Here is an 18271-nt window from a genome sequence, read left to right on the forward strand (position 1 = left end):
TCAATCCACAGCAGAGCTCAGTGGTCAGAGTCAGAAATGGAGTCCCCATCCTTTCACTAACTAAAATCACCATGACCCCAACCAAGTACATCTTGCCTATCTGGAATTGTTTCCCCATCTGGAAAATGGGGCTAGGCCACCCCCTGCCACATCTCTCCTCCCGGGGACAGAGCTGCAGGTCAGCGAGATCACAACCAGTATTCCAACATGATGCCCGGGTGTCAGTAGTTCTCAAGCTGAGGACATAATTTAAGGGGGGAAAAATCATAGCTCGACTCCCCAAGTGTGAATTCCCGACTCAGAAAGACCCCTCAAGTCTGGTTCTATAGAAACTTCTTTAAGTTACAAAGTTAACTACAGAGAAGGGTTCCCTTTAGAACAGATAAAAGAACGTTGTAAAGATAACCCAAAGGAAAACAAAATTCTAGACCTCAGCGACCACCCCCCACTCCCTGGGCACATCCCAGTCCCCTGGAGAAGCCTGGCCTCCCAGGTGATCTCCCACATCCCCTAGCTCTCCCTTCACCATTTGAAGCAGCAAGCCTCTCCCTCGTGGTGTGCTAACTTCCCAGACGCTGTCCAGATGGTCCAGGAGGCTGGGGAAGTCTCAGCGCGTCACTCTGGATTCACACGGAGAGAGTGTTGGCTTGGAAACCTGGCTGGTTTCATCAGAATTCCCTCGCAGGCACCATCAGAGCGGCATCTTCCACGCCGACCTGCATGCTCGAATCACCTGGGTAGGTTTAAAAAGGATAGGTGCCTGGGTCCCCCCCATACCCACTGCATCAACTCTGAAGATGGGGCCTGGTGTGTACTTGTAAAATCCTCCAGGATCAGAAGCCTCCAGACACAGTCAATGAGGCCCACTGATCGACAAGGTCCTTTTGACCTCAGGAAGTGACCCAGGCTCAGAATTTGGCACCAGCCCCAGAAGCCAGCACCCGACTCCACTCGAGCAGGGGACTTGGCCCCCGTCTGCAGTGGGTGGGCCTGGGGGCTGGCCTCTGCCCTCTGCCAAGCACACTGCACCCAGCACAGCACCCAGCTCACTGTGGGTGCGCAGGAACTGACTGCGGGACCCCAAGCACCTCCGTGGCCCCACTGTGCTGCAAACAGCACAGCCCATCCCATGGTAAGGGACAGGAAGGAGCACAGAAAGCCGATGTGACTTGTCCAAGGCCACACATGGCATCTTGGGAGGGGCTTCCAGCAGTGGGGAGAGTAGGTGGTTCCGGCTCTCCCAGCAGGAAGGAGGAGGGCTCTGAGCCCCCGGAGTCCTGACCAGGCCAAAGCTGTTTCCCTTCTACCCTCCAAGCAAATGTTTATTTCCTGCAGGCCAAGATGCAAATGCCTGCCTTGATGAGAAAGTCCCCTTTGGGAAAAACGAAAGAAGACACAGCAGGCACTTTTCCACAGTGAAATAGTCTGGTGGGGAAGGGGGGCGATTTGCAAATGGTAGGTTGTGCCGGTCACTTCCCCTCATGGGGGCCTGAGTCTCCTCAGCTCTAGAACGGGACAAGTGCCCCTGTCTGCCAGGCTCACAGCGGTTGTTCTGAGGATCCAAAGAGGTGAAACAGTGTTGGTGAGGCAGGGCGCACGATGGCACCCCTCCCTCTGGGCCACACCCCGTGAGCGCAGGGATCCTGCCCAGGGACGCCTGCTCTGGGCACCTGTGCTGATGCCCGGTGCACGAGACGCTCTGCTCAGAGCCCAGCGGGCACCGCCCCACCTGCCAGTCCCCTGTGGGAGGTACAACGGTGTCCGCTTCCCACCGACAAGGAATCTGAAGCACAGAGAGTCGAGGGTGACGTGTCCGTGGTCATGCAGCCAATCAGACTCTCTCCTCTCCCATCCATCGAGAAGCGCTCTTCCCTCAACGTGCTGCCTCCAGGCCCAGCCTTTGCAGAGGGGGTGTCCGACCTCCACGTCCAGGCCCAGTAGTCACCCTCTGCAGGGTCCCGCCCTCCCTCCTGCAGGCTCCCTTCTGCACTCCTCTCTGCCCGGCCCCCTCCTGGTCCTTCAGGCCCCTTTCCTACCTCCTCAAGTTTATCCCCGAAGCTCCTCTACAGTCCAGGCCATCCAGTGGGACAGGAAACCACACATCACTTCTGGCTGTGTCTGCAGGAGGTCAGCTCCATCTCCGTCAAGGACTGACCCTCTAGGTGGAAAAATGACACCTTAGTCTTCTCTGTTTCCCCCCTCGGGGCCCAGGCCAGAGAGGACATCTGGTGCGACCTGCTCTTTTCAAAGGGGAGGAAATACACCAGACCACACAGCAACGGCTTCTGGTGCTAAAACTCTGCGGCCAATGGGACAACCTCCGTTGAGCGTTCAGAGGGGACAATGGGCACCAGTCGGCGATTTCACTCGGTATTACCCTTTCCATCTGGGGTACTGGTGTCCACACCGTAAACGGGACTGCTGTTGTGCCCGGGGACAGAGGCCTGATGTGTGGCCTTGTGTGCAGCAGGGAAGGCTGGTCCCTGCAGGGCCAGAGAGAACTCAGGCAGCCGCCTGGAACTCAGGCCTCTGACTTGGTTCTACCCAGCCTCTGGCCCAGGCTCACTGTTTGGCTGGCCCTGCGCTGGGCTGGGGGGAGAGATGAGCCAGCACTGTCCGTGTCCCTTGAGAGGCTGTCACTCACGGAGTCCTAGCAGAGAGCTCAGGGCAGCTGCAGACAGCCTGTGATGGGGGCGGGGCCGGCCAGCGGCTCCCAGGAGGCTCTGGCGGGGACACTTAGGGGTGGACAAACACTTGGGCTCCCATAGGGGTGGCGGTGGCCACTTGATTCTTTCCATCCCCAAGAGTGGGGGAGTCATGATCAGGGCAGAAAGAAGATGAAGACAGGGGTTGTTCAGCGACCTACAGTCCCTGTGGTAGGAGTAGGGCCTGTTTCTGTCTTCTGTCTCCACTGTGGTCTCCTCTGGTGCTGGCCTCTCTTAGAACTGAACTTTCCTTTTTGCAGTCGGGAAGTCCCCCCATGCTGCCCGCTGTCTAACCCGGTCATCTCTTCTGGATCCTACTGTTTTGTCTTTTTAAAGCTAGCAATCGGGGCTCCTGGGTGGCTCGGTTGAGTGTCCCACTCTTGATTTAAGCTCAGGTCATGATTGGTTATGGAAGTGCAGGAAGGCAGAAATGGGGTTGGCATCACTATCCTTCAGTGTCCATCCCTGTCCTTTTAACTTTTCCATCGGGAGAGGGTAGGCCAGGGCGTGAGAACTCTTTCCTGACAAGAGAGGCCAGCTTGTGGTGGCGAGAGCACTGGCTTGGGAGTCTGGAGACCCGGGTCACAGCTGCCGTCCAGCGGCTAATATGCTGTGCGACCTCATGGGAGTGATAACCTCTCTGTGGGCCTCAGATTCCCATCTGCAAAATAAGGCGGTTCGGCCAGAACAGCGTCCATCTGCTTATTCCTGGTGGTTCACAAGAGGTTTTTAGGTGGTCCCTGGGGGAACATTTTGAAGTGTAATATGTGTGTAAGAAAATAATTTGTACCTCAAGTCTATGATTTCATGCACGTCGGTAGGTTAGGTCAGGATCGTGTTTATTTTAATAAGAAACGGCAGTTGTTTGAAAGAAATATAGTAGGTACCTCCCGGTCAGGTGAAGGCACTTAACACGGTCTTTGTATCTGCTGACTTTTAAAGAAAAAATGGGGGTTCTCATGATGTGTTATAGCACCTTACAGTTTACAAAGGAGTTTCCCTTTCTCCTGGGGTCCTCTGAGTGACCGTTGGTGTTAGCATTCCTGTTTAGCGCTCAGAGAGGGAAGTGGCCTGTCCAAGGTCACACAGCTTCTGAGTGGCCGAAGGCCTCCGGCTGGCTGCGCTCTTTGCCAGGTGGCCCCAGGCCAGCCTCATCGAGTGGTGAGCGACCTTCACCTCCTCCCTCAGCTGGCAGTTGGAGCGCCAGAATTGCGTCGTGATGGTTCGTTGTGTGTGTTCTCTGGTCCTAATTTTTTTCAAGCAGGGGAGGAGGAACTGAAGGTGAAGAGTGACCCCCTTCTCCCTTCCTCCAGGCCTCTCTTCCTACATAGGCAGGAGCTTGTCCCGGAGCCCACGGGGGCCTGTTTTCTAGTCAGCTTTCTTGGAGGGATAATAGGTAGGTTTCTGTTATAGCCTATATTTAGCTCTGGTTAGCAGTTACTGATACATTTGGTTAGGGCATTCATTCCAGGCCAGAGAAGGCTCTTGCCCGCTTTCTCAACGGTTTATAGTGAATAGATTAAAACATTAGAGATGGTGAAAGAACGATACAAAGAACTGCATTAAAAATAATCAGGCTACAGCACCACAGTTCGTGCATTGCATCAAATCTCATTTTGGAAAAAAAAAAAAAAAAAAAAAAAAAAAAAATAATCAGGCTACAGCACCACAGTTCGTGCATTGCATCAAATCTCATTTTGGCAAAAAAAAAAAAAAAAAAAAAAAAAAAAAAAAAATAATCAGGCTACAGCACCACAGTTCGTGCATTGCATCAAATCTCATTTTGGCAAAAAAAAAAAAAAAAAAAAAAAAAAAAAGTTTCCCGGTGCACCTGAAACATGAGGGTAAGTACCTCTGAATCCCTGAAGGTTGTATGTTCTGGAATCCCGTCAGGACGATCGTGAGTTACTTGCCTGCCCCATCCACCAAGACCTACTGGGGCCTTGCTCTCTGCTTGTTTAGGGAAATTCGCAACGCAGCTAGGGCAAGGCTTGCTGGGCCTGGGTAGTGATGTGGAATGCAGGGGTGGAGGGGGCCTGCGTGAGCCCTCTTCCTGTTGGAAGCCGTGCTGGGGACTCCCTGAGCGTTCACCCTTCATCACCAGCTGCACATGCTTGGCCCTGCGCCAGGCACTGGGGGAGGGGCTCCAAGTTGCTGCAAACCCCCGGGGCTGGCTGTCCACAGTCCGCTTGGGCAGACCCGACATGCCCTGGGTTGCTACATCACGGGGCACTCCGCAAACAACCAATGCATACAGCAGGTTTTCGGGAAGTCCGCGTGCCCAGGGGCATGTAGGGCGCACTCTTTTGTTCCCTGGTTCTGATGCCTGGGGCGTGGTTGGGTGGGGTCAGGAGAGGCCCTTTCTCCCTTGCAAGCTGGAGAACCCTGGTTGCTAGAAAAGCCTCAAATCAGTAGTCCCACAATCGAGTTGTGAAAGGGGAAATGAACTTAAAAATTTATTTATTTATTTTGAAGTTTACTTATTTATTTTTGAGAGAGAGCGAGAGCGAGAGAGTGAGCATGAGCCGGGGAGGGGCAGAGAGAGGGAGACACAGAATCTGAAGCAGGCTCCAGGCTCTGAGCTCTCAGAACGCAGGGCTCGAACTCAAAAACTGCGAGACCTTGACCTGGACGAAGGCGGATGCTCAACCGACTGAGCCACCCAGGGCCGCCCCACCCCCCGCCCCAATTTTTTTAAACCCACAGAAAAGTTGAAAGAGTTTCAAGAACACCTGCATGCCTTTGGTTACCAATTGTTAACATCTTGTCTTAACATTTCTCTCTCTCCCTCATCTCTCTCTATCTCCGTGCAATGCTTTTTTGCCAACCCAGCTGAAAGGAAGCTGCAGCCTGTGACCTCACTCTTAGATACTCCAGCGTTTAGCTTTCCAAAAAAGGCATTCTCCCACATGCTGCCACTCTCCATCTGAAAAAAAAAAAAAAAAAAAAAAAATCACTGTAAAATAAAACCTCATCTAATCTGCAGGTCATATCCACAAATGTCCCAGTTGTTCCTCAAATGTCCTTTGGGACAGATATTTGACTCGACCAGGACACACTCAAGGTTCACACATTATCTTGGCTGTGGCGTGTCTCTGGAATCCCCCAATCTAGTTCAACCCCACTGCTTTTGACTTTTTGATGCCTTCCAGGCTGGTGATCTGCAGAACACCAGCGTTCTGGATTCGTTTCACAGGTTCCTTGTCGTTGGGCTCAGGCCACACACATTTCCCGTATAAGCGCCGCACAGGGGATGTGGCAGAAGGTCCGGGATGCTGCGTTCAGAGGCATATGATGTCTGGCCGCCGCACCGCCAGCCGTGCCAAGCTAGATGGCCAGCCCCCCCTCTATTGCTAACGCGCATTTCCCCCTCGATGGCAAATGGGCTGTGAGGTGGCTCTTCGGGCCATGTGAATGTTCTGTTCGGTGAGAGAACTTCTGAAAGCAAATCTGAGCATGTGACTCCTTGCTTAAGTTATTTCAGCTATTTCCCTATTGCAACTTCAAAATCTATCTTGAGTCTGCCCGCTTCTCGCCACCTCCCCCTGCCCACCGTGGTCCCGGCCACTGCCGCCTGGCATCGGGGTGACTGCAGGAGATTCCTGACTGTTCTCCCTCTGCACCTCCACCCCTCCCCCCACACCCCCCAACCCCCACCCCTACCTACCCTGTCTCTTCCCAGCCCAGCAGTCAGTTAGAGTAACTCATTTAAAAATCAAAGTCAGGGAGTGCCTGCGTGGCTCAGACTCAGAGCCCCACATCCGGCTTTCTCCTGTCAGCACAGGGTCAGCTTTGGATCTTCTGTCCCCACCTCTCTCTGACCCTCCTCCCCCTTGCTCCCCCCCCATCTCAAAAATAAATAATCATTCAAAAAAAATCAAAGTCAGGCAGACCTTCCTCTAGAAACCTGTGTGCCTCCCACCTACTCAGAGCAGAAGTCAGAGTCCTCTTAGGGGCTTCAAAGGCTCCCCGCAGCTGCTTTGCTCCACCCCTGCCCTCTGACCTCCTCTCCCACACTCTCCCCCTCTGTCACCCCCTGGCTGCTCTTCTGTGAGCACGGGAGCACATTCCCAGGTGTTGGTAGCTGCTTGACCATTCATCCATACGTCCCCGTGGATGGTAGAGAGCCCTCCACCTATGTCAAGTCTTTGCTCAAATGTCACTTTCCCTGACTAAGCTATTTAGACTGGCAGTCTCCCCCTCCCCCTCTCCCCCTCCCCCTCTCCCCCTCCCCACCCCCCCACCAGCCTCCCTGGCCTTTCCTGTTTTCTTCTCCATAGCACTTATAACCATGGCATACTGCGTTTTTCTTATTTGTCTCTCCCCAGCTAGAATGTGAACCCCCGCCCCCAAGAGCGAGGACTTTTGTGTTTGGGTCGCTGCTATAGCTGTGTCCCCCACCGCCTCTCGTTCCCCAAATAGCTGCTCTCAGAGTGTGGCCTCCAGCGATCCTTGCGGGGACCCTTTCTAGGGGTCCGCGAAGTCAGAACCATTTTTATAGTGACGCTGAGATGTTGCTGGCCTCCCACACCCTCATCCTGGGGAGTGTTCGCAGAGCGTTTCAGGGCACAGCGTGGTGACGTGTTGGCGGACTGAGTGGGGAGCAGCCGTCTTCCCATCAGCCCCCGTTGTTTGCAAAAATGTAAAGCCCGTGCCCCTCTTCTCCCTCCGTTGTTTTTGGAAAATCTTTTATAAAAAGCATGCTATGTATGTTAATACGTAAATCTATTGGTATTTCTAAACGAGTTAATACATATTTAAAATATGTGTTTTAATTTCTTAGGTAGTAACTGATTGACAGATTTTTATGGACATAAAAATAAAAGCCCTGGGAGCCTCCACTCCAAAAGAGTGAAAAGGAGTCCTGAGATGAAAAATGTTGAGAATCGCTGGCTTACAAATCCTCTCAGTGAAGAGATGTTGAGTGAATGGACATTTGGGTTTAATCCGAGAGGCCTGGCCTTGGTGGCCTGGCGGCTGCGGGCTTGCCTGGCCTCTTCTGTTCGTCCATCTACCCGTGCTTGACTGCAGCTGTGCCGACCTGCTGTTTCCATGGCACCTTCATGGGTATCTGAAACCCCTCATCCACTTGAGAAATCTTTGCTTGTCTATTACATGCCTTCTGTGGACTCAGTCCATTAACATCACCTTCTCCGGGAAGCCTTCCTAGATTTCACCGGTCTTGCCTGTGATTTAGCATCTGCTCCTCCCTGGCCCCTCTGCACACTCGACTCCCGCATTGTATTTCCCTAACTCTGCTACATTTATTGGTGAGCAGGTGTCTTGAGGGCAGGAACTACGTCTTCTCTTTTTATTCCCAGGGCTTGGTACATAATAGGTACTTAAGAAATGTATGTTGAATCAGTGAATACTGCCTTGGAATTCAGAATAGGGACACCCCTTTCCCCGAATTATCCGTGAACCAAAATGTCTCTAAAAGGGGGAATGGTTTCTGGCATCTGATTTGAGTTTTGAAACGTCGGTGTTAGACCAGTACTATACCTTTGGGGAGCCTGGGTGGCTCAGTCGGTTAAGAGGCTGACTCGATTTCAGCTCAGGTTATGATCTCGAGGTTGGTGGGATTGAGCCCCTCCCCTTGCCTTGGACTGGGCTTTAACAGCCAGGAGCCTGCTTGGGATTCTCTCTCTCTCCCTCTTTCTGCCCCTCCCTCTCTCTCTCTCAAAATAAATAAACTTAAAAAAAAAAACAAAAACACAGCAACCAAAGAACAGTCCTGTATCTTTAGTGTGGAAGGAGAAATAACATTGATTGAACACCTGCTGGGTGTCAGGATCTTCAGGGACATTGTGGCTCATCAGGCCACTGTGAGCCGGTGTGGGCCCTACCCGCTTGTCATATGGCTTCTGTGGGGAGGGTGTGGTCTGGGAGCTAAGCCACCACACGTCCTGCGAACCTGTGGAACTGATTCGGCGTAGCGTGTGAAGACTCTGAAGTTGTCGAGGTCAAAGACGGCATGGGTGCTGCGGGGTCCTGCCATCGTGGCCTGTGTGCAGTAGGGAATAAACACCTGGAATTATTTGTTCAATGGGCATCATTCATACTGTAAATATCAGGACTAGTGAGGGCTTCCCATTGTTGGTTTCACAGGGGATCGGGAGTGGAGAGAGATCCCTATTGCTGGGGTGAGCCAGAAAGGCTTCCCAGGGGAGGAGGGCTTTGAGCTGAGTTTTGGAGGATGGGTGTTAATTAGCCCCTTACAGTAACCTTTATTATTTCCAAACAACTCTTCATCTCCTTTCCATTGCTGCTGTAGGAGACAGCCCTGGGGTGCGTGCCTTGGTGGAGGCTGGGGTGGGGGGACCTCTGTCCCCTGCAGGGCTTTTTCTCATGCCAAATATGACATCCTGGACCAGGTAGGAGAGCAGGGGACCCCAGGAGAGGAGACTTCGGGCCACATTCTGTCTGCTAGTGGCCGGGATTCTAGGCGGGGCTATTCTCTTGTGAGTTTTCACGGACTTCTAGAGCAGTGAAGGGATTCTAGAGCTTGTAGCCAACGCCCTCCCTTTTGGAGCAGGGAAACTGAGGCCCAGAGATAGGAAGGGGCTTGACCAAAGTCACATGGGAGTCAGCGGCAGAGCTGGGATTATAGTCTCCCCTTACCCCCAGTGCTCCTTTCAGTGTGTGACGCTCTCCCCTTTTCTCCTCGTGTCTCTGGAGTCACGAGCCCTTGGCGTGGAGGCAGTTCTGAAGGCCCCGCACACACCCAGCACTGACACTTGTGTTCTGAATGCCTCCTCCGCCTTCCAACTCTAGTTCAGGGGCAGAGGGGGAAAGAACGAGCCGGGGGCTACGTATATATAAAAAGCAATTTGATTCATTTTTTTTCCTTCGATATAAAACTATACCTCACGTTAAAAATAAGAAGCATGAAACACTTAGCGTAGAGACAACGCTGAATTTGTATATGCCCAACCCAGCCAGGTGACCCTTGGGAGGCGGTAGCCTGGCTGTGGGGCCTCAATGCCCTCTGCGCTGATGCTGGGAAGCCCTTCTTCTCTTCCTTCCCCTACCACTGCCCTGCCCTGCCCAGTCCTTTCCAGGCAGCTGCCTCCTTTACTGGAGCTTCTCCTTCCAGCAGCCCGGAGAGTCAGGGAGAAGTGAGGTCACAGGAGACCCCCGCCTACTCCCCGACCCCATCCCTGAAGTTCCTCTTGCCTTCGCTTCGGGGTCTGAGGGATGATTCCCATGCTGTCTCTGGGAAAAGCCCCAGGCCAGTGGAAGAATCGGGGATGCCTGGCCCAGTACCTGGTAGACATGTGTATGCTCTGAAAGGCTGCTGGGGCCTGTTGTCTGGGACAAAGCCCCTTCGTCACCTCTGTGAGCCTGTGTGTCCTTTTAAAAGGTCTGAGAGGTGGGGCGGCCTGGGCCACCTGACCCACTCCCGCCAACAGCCACAGCCCTGAGCCCAGGGTGCTGCTTGCAGAGGCCAGAGCTGGGGGGCTTCCTGTCCCCACTGCCAGGCCCACCTGTCCAGGGTGCATTCCAGGGCTCAGTGGCTTCTGTTCAGATTGGCTTCTGCTAATGAGCCCGCCTGGCTGGGGCCCACCTGGGGCTGAGATAATCACTCAGATGTCATGGGAACACAGCCCCGGGAGGATGTGGCTTCTGGCTCTCTTGGTCCTGACACAGTGAAGGCGTGGGGGGGTGGGGTGGGTGGGGGGAGAGGTCTGGAGAGGGAGGGAAAAGGAAACCAGGGAGAGGAGTGTGTTGGGTGGAGGGGATCTGCCCTGGACTCTCCTTTTTTGCCTTGGCTCTTTCCCCGGGTTTCAGATTAACCATAAATCACTCTGATCCATAAGCCGTGGAACGTTCTGTTCTAGAATGGGATCCCCAGGGTTTCTTCTTTGGGGTTCTGGGCATCCGAAGCAAGGTCATTTCTCAGATTCATCCCTCCGACAGGTGCATTGGGCCGGTGGTCCCTGCCCTCGTGGAGGGTCCAGTAGTGGGAACCCCCAATGGACCTTTCCTGATTTCCCAGGAGGACCTGATCGCTGTGCCTCTTGTCTCAGAACATCCTTAGTGGTTATCTGTTTTGCCACTCCCCACATGTCTGCCCCCCAACTTTTCCTAAGGAGAGGCCCAGCTGGGTCGGTTCTTACCCACAGTGCTCAGTACGTGTGGGGGGTTCTTAATTAGAAATTCCACTCTCAGCCATGGCTGGCTCTAGTAGCTGGGGCTGCCAGTCCTCCCAGCTTAGCTCCCTCGTAGCCTGGAACATTCTGTGTCCATGGAGGGGTCTTCTAAATCGAGCCTCTACCTGACTGCTAGGGATGGGAGGGGGCACAAAACAGACTGATGTGCCCACCTTGCTTCCCAGAGGTTTGTTTTCTGTGTTTTCCACCCCTGGACCTAGCTGGCGGGCCCTCCAGCCTTCTAGAGGCCTTTCCCCATTTTTGCCTGGAGGAGGATGGAGAGCACTGTTTATAGAGAAGTCATAATAAAGAAGACACAAAGAAGGAATACACCATGCCCATGGGCCAGAAGCCCTGACAGAGTAAAGATGTCAATCCTCCCCAAAGAGATCTATGGAGTCAATGTGGTCCAGTCAAACCTCAGCAGTTTTTTTTTTTTTTTTCATGGAATTTGACAAGGTGACTCTCAAATGTGTATGGAAGAATTAATGTCCAAAGATATCTGGCCACTTGGGAAGAAGACAAAAAGGGGGCAGTTGGCCTACCAGATGCCCAGATGTGTTACCAATCGGGAGTCGCTGGGACGGGGAGGTTTGTTTGGGGATAGCCAGGTTGACCGATGGACCGGATAAGGAGCCAGAAACAGACCTAAGCATATGTGGAACCTTAATGTGTGACAACAGAGTCGTGCCAAATCAGCGGGGACAGGAGAACTGGATAATAAGTGGTGCTTATTACATTGCAAGCAAAAGCGGGCTGTGTCAGAGAATGTCATGGACCAAGGATTGCAATTAACCAGGTTCTCTGCACTTGATGTCTAGTTTTTTCGTTTTAAAGAAGTCCTGTCCAGGGTCAAGGCAGAGTTGTCAGCAGAGTCCGGTGATGAAGACCAGAGACTGGATCCTTCGCCGGCAGGAGGGGACAGCCACTGCTGCTTCCCCAAGGGCTGGCTTTGGTTTGGTTTCCCCAAGCACGGGCTGACTGTGGGTAGGGCTGGGGCCAGGGCGGGACACCGGGTCGAGCACCCAAGGGCGGGGAATACTGCTCAGTGGTCCTGGGGTGGGGCTACCAGTCTTCCGGAGGAGACAGAATGGGCCCTATGTCAGCGTGGGTTGGGGACGCTGCCAGGACCTTCTGGATCCTGCTTGTCCTGCCTTCCTTAGGGGCAGGAGGAGTGGGCCAGCACGAGCTGAGCTTTCTTGGGGCAACTGGGCCAAGAGACTGTTTTCTGCTGAGTGAGTCAGTGAATATTAATTGAACCTTCTCTAGCTAGTGGCTGGATGGTTGGGGCACATGGTTTTTCAATAAGGCTGGCCTCTGTGACTTCAGAAAGGACCACTGCGGGGGAGTGGTGAGGGGCACACTCTAGGGCTGTGCTGTCCACTATGGTGGCCACGAGCTTCACGTGGTCAAATTCAAATTAAGCCCAATGAAATAAAACGAAAAATTTGTTCCTTAGGCACACGAGTCACACTTCGAGAGCGTGACAAGTGGCTACGATCTTGGACAGTAGCGTCATCTTAGAACGCAGCGCTGTCCCGCTATGGGCGCCGGTGTATTTTGCAAGGACATCTCAGACCAGCCTTCTTGACCTGGTATAGCGCATGCAGGCTGCTGGTAAGCGTAACCGCTCTGTAAGCGGCAGTGGGCTTCACTATTTTACCGGTGGAAAATGAGGCTTAAAGAGGAGACATGACGTGGCCAGGAGCACTGAGCTGGTAACGGAGGCCCAGAACGCCGGCTCCCACCTCTTGTCTCCCCTCTGCTGCTCCTTCCGGCACCCCCGTCTGTCTGTACGGGAGAGAAGCTGGTACGAAGCCTGTGGAGGAAGGGGCTGTCTGGCCAGGGCCAGGCAGGATTGACCCGGGGCAGAAGGGCTGGTACATGCTAGGTTCAGGGTTGCTTGGCCGGATGCAGGGGCCCTGCTCACCCCATCTTATCTAAAATCTCTCTTGGGCCTTGGGGTTTAGCTACCCTTCACATCCTTTCAAAGCCGGAAACGCAGAAAAGTGCTTTGTTTGGGCCCAACAGAGAACTCTGGAGCCTTGAGTGGCCTCATGAAACAGTTCCAGAATGGAGCCGTTCTTGGGATCTTCCAGAAAACACTCACTGACTCCTCCAGGAAGCCCATCCTGATTTCCTGACATTCTGTTTCTCCCCATTACTTTCTATGGAATTCCCAGAGCCCCCTGTGCCTCTCCAGGGTAAGAATCGCAGCTCACTTCCCATGGGCCAGGGAATCGTCAACTTTTTTTGTGCCAGAAACATTTCAGCTGGAGGTTAACAAAAGTAAAGGTATGACCTTTTCTCCAACCCCAGTTCAAAGACCCGCTGAATTCCATCCAGTGGACTGTAGAGGTCAATTCCCACCTCTCTGACCCCTATCTGACCCCTATCTGATCTTGTGACCCCTGTGACCTCAGGACCTGGGACGTACTAGGTGCCTGGTATGTGCCTTTTGGGGGTGAAACGGGTCTGTAAGTGCAGACATGCGTCAGCTGGGAGTGAGCTGGCAGACTGGTGACCAGATGCTTCCTGAAGGAGGAGACGCCGGGGCTGGAATGTCACAGGGCCTCCTGCTTCCCGGCAGCTGTGTGAAGCTGGGTTTCTCCCTGCCGAGAAGGAAACTGGTTCCAAGCTGCAGGGCTCAGCGGGAACCTTCAGGCCCAGTTGATGCTGGACCACGGGGCTCCTGCACAGCCTGTTGATGATGCCACAGGGCTTGCAAAGCCTGGGGCTTTGGGCCTGGCCCGTGGCTGCCAGCAGCATCCCCCCCAGCTTTGGGCCCCACATGGGCATGGCCATGCGGTCACCCCCTGCCCCCCCTCTCCCCCAGCTGTCTGTAGCTGAAGATGTCCTGCATGACAGATGGGCCATTTGCTTCTGGCTGGAGCTGGAATGGTCCCCCAGCAGCCTTGGGGGAAAGGCTATAATTAGCAGAGAGGACTGGATGGGATCGCATGCTCACAATGACAGTTAGTTTTATACTCAAATGCAAACATAAACCGATGTCATTGCATATGTAAATATCACTGGAAATCTTAAAGTTCCTGGAAAGGGGGTATGGGTGCCTCTCCCCAGGCCCACTGCCCCTTGATCACTTGAATGAGGAAACCAGAGCGGCCTGTGCTGAATTGGGAGCCGCCTCAGGGGTTGTCTGCCAGGCCGCTAGGGGGGCTGGGGTGGCAGGAGAAGCGGGTGGGCCAGGAGAAGTACGCGTGTGACGACTCAGTGCACAGTGCTCGTGGAGCCAGGAGGCTTGGGTTAAGTTTGCCACAGGAGTTTTTCCTAGGGCTTTGGTGGTCTGGAAATGTTGCAAGGCTGACCGGCAGGGAAAATGGGATGCTTTGCAACAGGAGGGAGCTCAGACCAAAGGAAGTTTTGTTTCCTGCCGGCAAGGCTGTTCTGGAGTGGGTCCCAGGGCTCTAGGGAGCTTGTAAAAATAGAAGAAGCCACTGACTGCCTTTATGGAGAGGGCTGGGGTCAGTTCTGCTCTGCTGTTTTGGAGATGGTTTTCCAAAGCAGGCTACCTTAACCCAGAAGCATGGCCTTAGGCAGGAATGAGGGATAGCCTAGATGTCAGGGCCTGGGTCCCCCCAGCCCAGAAGAGCTTGTTTTCCTTTAAAACAGGAAACAGTGGCATGTCTGGGTGGCTCAGTTGGTTAGGTGTCCAACCCTTGGTTTCGGTTCCGGAAACGATCTTGCGGTTCAGGAGTTCAAGCCCCGCATCGGGCTCTGCGCAGAGCCTGCTTGGGATTCTCTCTCTCTCTGTCTCTCTCCCTCCCTTGCTCATGTGCTCTCTCCCTCTCTCTCAAAATAAATAAATAAACTTAAAAAAATCTTTAAAACAGGAAGCGCAAAGTTCGCAGAAGTATATGGAAGCAATTCTGAAAATACTTAGATGTTATCTTGTTGGGTCAGCCACAGTAGAAGAATTTCACTTTTCATCAAGACAGAGGATAAAACCCCACCTCTGAAGCCCTCAAGTACACTGTGTCCTTGCATATTTAATTCACTCCCCGCCTGGGCTGTGAAGACTTCCATCCTGTGCAGTCTTCTTTAAGCACGATCTTCAGCTTTGGGGTGGAGGGATCTCCGGGCTCTGGGCCTGATTCAGGGTTAGGGTTCAGTGGGCGATTCCTTAGCAGTCCAGTAATTCAGAAGGGGGAGACTGGGCTTTTTAAAGTGATTGTTCTTGTTCCCAGAGGACCCACAGGGCTCAGGACGGCCTTGAACAATCATTTTACCTTGTTCTGGCTTTTGGAGTGTGAACTGACCAGATAATCTTGCTCTGTTAAAGGTAGATTTTATTTCCTATAGAAGTTTTTCTGTGTGTGTGTGTGTGTGTGTGTGTGTGTGTGTGTGTTCTGCCTTATAAATGTAAACATTTACCCAAGTGGGTACTTTCGATGACAGATGACATCGTTTCACTCATGGTTTTCCTGATATGGTCAACTTGTTAATAAGTAACTCCTGGCTGAGTCTGTCAGCTGGGTTAGCACCTCCTGTGCTGGAAAGTTCTTCCTTTCAGGCTGGGGGGAAGTGGGTCTCAGTAATCCCGGATTATGTTTTCAAATACAGTGGACCCCCAGGGGGAGATGGCTTCCTGGCAATCCTCTGTGATGGGGGGGGGGGGAGTTCTAAATAAGCTTGGTCTGTTTGACTTTTGGCATCCTCACTACTTGTCAAAAGTTAGGGGAAAACAAGGCACCTCCCTTTACCCAGGATGCAGTCTTAGTGCTCTTTAGAAGGAAGTCACGGAGATCTATTTTGAAGGCACATTGAGCCAATTTGAGACTGGTGAGTAACTGGAGGGGCGGCCTCCTCAGTGTTCTGGATGTGACTCTAGGGTAGCTATGTTCGTGGCATATCTCGCCAACATCCCGTCTGTATTATCCCTCACTTCCTTTCCGGGCACCTTCGCTGGCTGCACCTCAGCTCTGGTTACTCTCTCACACCACCTTCTCCTTGGAGGGGAAGTGCAGCATAGCTAATGATGTGTCCTTGCCCCCAGCAGTGTGTAGCATGGAATGTCAGGGTCCTTGGACAGACAGGAGACTGGGTAGACAGCGTTGGCCTCAAACCCAAGGGGGTTGGTTGGAAAGTCCGGTTCGCATCCATTCAATGCACGTGGATGGTAAACACGGGTGGTACCTAAATGTCAGGACTGTTCTGGGTGCTGGGGATGCCCAAAAGAGTTGGAAAATCCCTCCTGACCTGGAGCTTATAGTCTTACGGGGGAAGGCAAGCAATTAAAAAGTAACAGAAAAAAGTTGCCTGTTACATACTGGTAAGTGCAAAGGAGGAAAATAAAAGGGAGAATGGTGTCAGGACTTTCAGGGGGAGGGATTTTCTCCTTCTAGATCAGATGGCCCGGAAAGGCCTCACAAAGCAGCTGACAATTGAGCAAAGACAAGAGGGAGGTGAGGGAGTGAACCATGTGGATGTCAGGAGGCAGAGCATTCTGGGGAGGGGGAACAGCCTGGGCAAAGGCCCTGGGATTATACGCTAGCGTGTTTTACCCAGTGCTGCTAAAGCAGAGGGAAGAAGGAGGAGAGGGAGTGGTGAGCTCAGACAGGTCATGTGGGCCTATCGTCTGTGATCGAGGTTGATGTTTTTATTCTTACAGAGAACCAGCCTGCTCTGATGAGGGTTTGCCTGGTCACTCTGGTGTGGAGAATGGGCTGGAGGGGGTCAGTCAGGACACTGCTACGGGATCCCGGGCGAGGGAGCCCCAGACTTGAGGGTTGGGAGTGGTGTCAGCTGATAAAACTCCCTGACAATTTAGGGGTGCCCAGGTGACTCAGTCGGTTAAGTGCCCAACTCTCGGTTTCGGCTCAGGTCACGATCTCACGGTTCCAGCATTCAAGCCCTGCATCGGGTGCTGTGCTGACCACGTGGAGCCTGCTTGGTATTCTCTCTCCCTCTCTCTCTCTCTCTGTCCCTCCCCCACTTGTGCTCGCTCTCTCTTTCAAAATAAGTAAAAAAAAAAAAAAATCCCTGAAAATTTAGTATGTGAGTTTTCGGGCTGAGAGAAAGGAGGAGCCCTCCAAGGGGGCTTTGTCACCTGAATTTTCCTGATGGAGTGTTATAAGAGTCATCTTTCCACCGTTGGGAAAGTTGATAACAAGGAATTTGACTTAAAAATCCTCTCAAAACTCCTCCTGCTCCAACCTTCGGCCTTCCTGACGGTCCTTCTGCAAATACAGTCCATATTTACGGTGCTTGCGCAGTGCCCATCCCCCTGAGCAGCTCTGAAACGTCCTCGGGGTGACCTGCCCGGGTAGTAGTCCTTACAGCGGCCCCGAGCGTTTAGGTTTCTGTTTCTCCACTTCCCTTATCTCGCGAAAGCCTTGCGGAAACTTGGGGTGTGAGCAGGGCAGAAACAAGTGTCATTCTGCTGCTTTTCAGATGGCAACACGGAACCGTAGGCTCAAATACCTGTCTAAGGCCCACGGTTAGCAACGGCGGAGCTGGGACTCAAACCCAGGCCCTCTGACCCCCCAACCAGTGGCCCTTCTCCCGACTCACCAGTATTTGCCTCTAACGCGGCATTTCCAAACAGAGCCTGTATCAGCGTGCTTCGGCTGCTGTAACAAAACACCACAGACCGTGTGGCTTCAACCACAGGAGTCTATTTCCTCACATCTCTGGAGGCTAGAAGTCCAAGGTGAAGGTTTCACAGGGTTGGTTTCCTCTAAGGCCTGTCTCCCTGGTTTGTAAGTGGCTGCTTTCTCCCTGTGGCCTCACGTGGTCTTCCCTCTGTGTGTGTCTGTCCCTCATCTCTTCTTTTTACAAGGACAACAGTCATACTGGATTAAGACCCACCCGTATAACCCCATTTTAACTTAATTACCTCTTTCAAGGCTCTGTCTCCAAATATAGTCACATTCTGAGGCCCTGGGGGTTAGCAGTGCCCCGTATGAACTTTGGGGGAATACGGTTCAGCCCATAGCACGTTCCCTCATCTGTGGTCATCCGGGGTGAGCCCCCCAGTGACGGGCGCCATAACCCCCAGACGAACTCTTTGTAGGAAAATCAAGTGACTGCCAGTCCTTCGCTCTCACTCCTTGCTTTCTTGCTGCAGCTGATCGGGGGCCTGATCCTGTCGGTGGGGATCTACGCAGAAGTTGAGCGGCAGAAATATAAAACCCTTGAAAGTGCCTTTCTGGCCCCAGCCATTATCCTCATCCTCCTGGGGGTCATCATGTTCATCGTGTCCTTCATTGGAGTGTTGGCTTCCCTCCGCGACAACCTGTGCCTTCTCCAAGCGGTGAGTTGGCCCCATGCACCCCTCAGCCGGTGGGTGGGGGGCGGTCCTTGGAGCCCCTAGAGAACTGGGGAGACTGCCCTTGGGCCTTTGGGCAGCCCGGTTTTTTTTTTTTTTTTTTTAGTCCTTGCCTCAAACCACAC

At 53.0% G+C, this 18271-nt stretch overlaps 1 protein-coding gene and 1 long non-coding RNA gene across 2 annotated transcripts in view; one reads left to right on the top strand and one right to left on the bottom strand.

The window, feature by feature from the left end:
* The window catches only part of TSPAN15 (tetraspanin 15), a 50263-nt gene that overhangs the window by 9702 nt on the left and 22290 nt on the right, over positions 1–18271 (top strand). The window contains exon 2 of the mRNA XM_045437649.1: positions 17946–18131. Coding sequence (XP_045293605.1) covers positions 17946–18131 — 186 coding nt within the window. The remainder of the gene's footprint in view (positions 1–17945; positions 18132–18271) is intronic.
* On the bottom strand, positions 317–2418 carry LOC123576617. Its single transcript, XR_006701505.1, has 2 exons — positions 2037–2418; positions 317–733 (listed from the first exon to the last, which is right to left on the bottom strand). It is a non-coding gene; the product is annotated as an uncharacterized LOC123576617 (long non-coding RNA).

The sequence above is a fragment of the Leopardus geoffroyi genome, chromosome D2 (assembly GCF_018350155.1).
Source record: "Leopardus geoffroyi isolate Oge1 chromosome D2, O.geoffroyi_Oge1_pat1.0, whole genome shotgun sequence".
Classification (NCBI taxonomy): Eukaryota; Metazoa; Chordata; class Mammalia; order Carnivora; family Felidae; genus Leopardus; species Leopardus geoffroyi.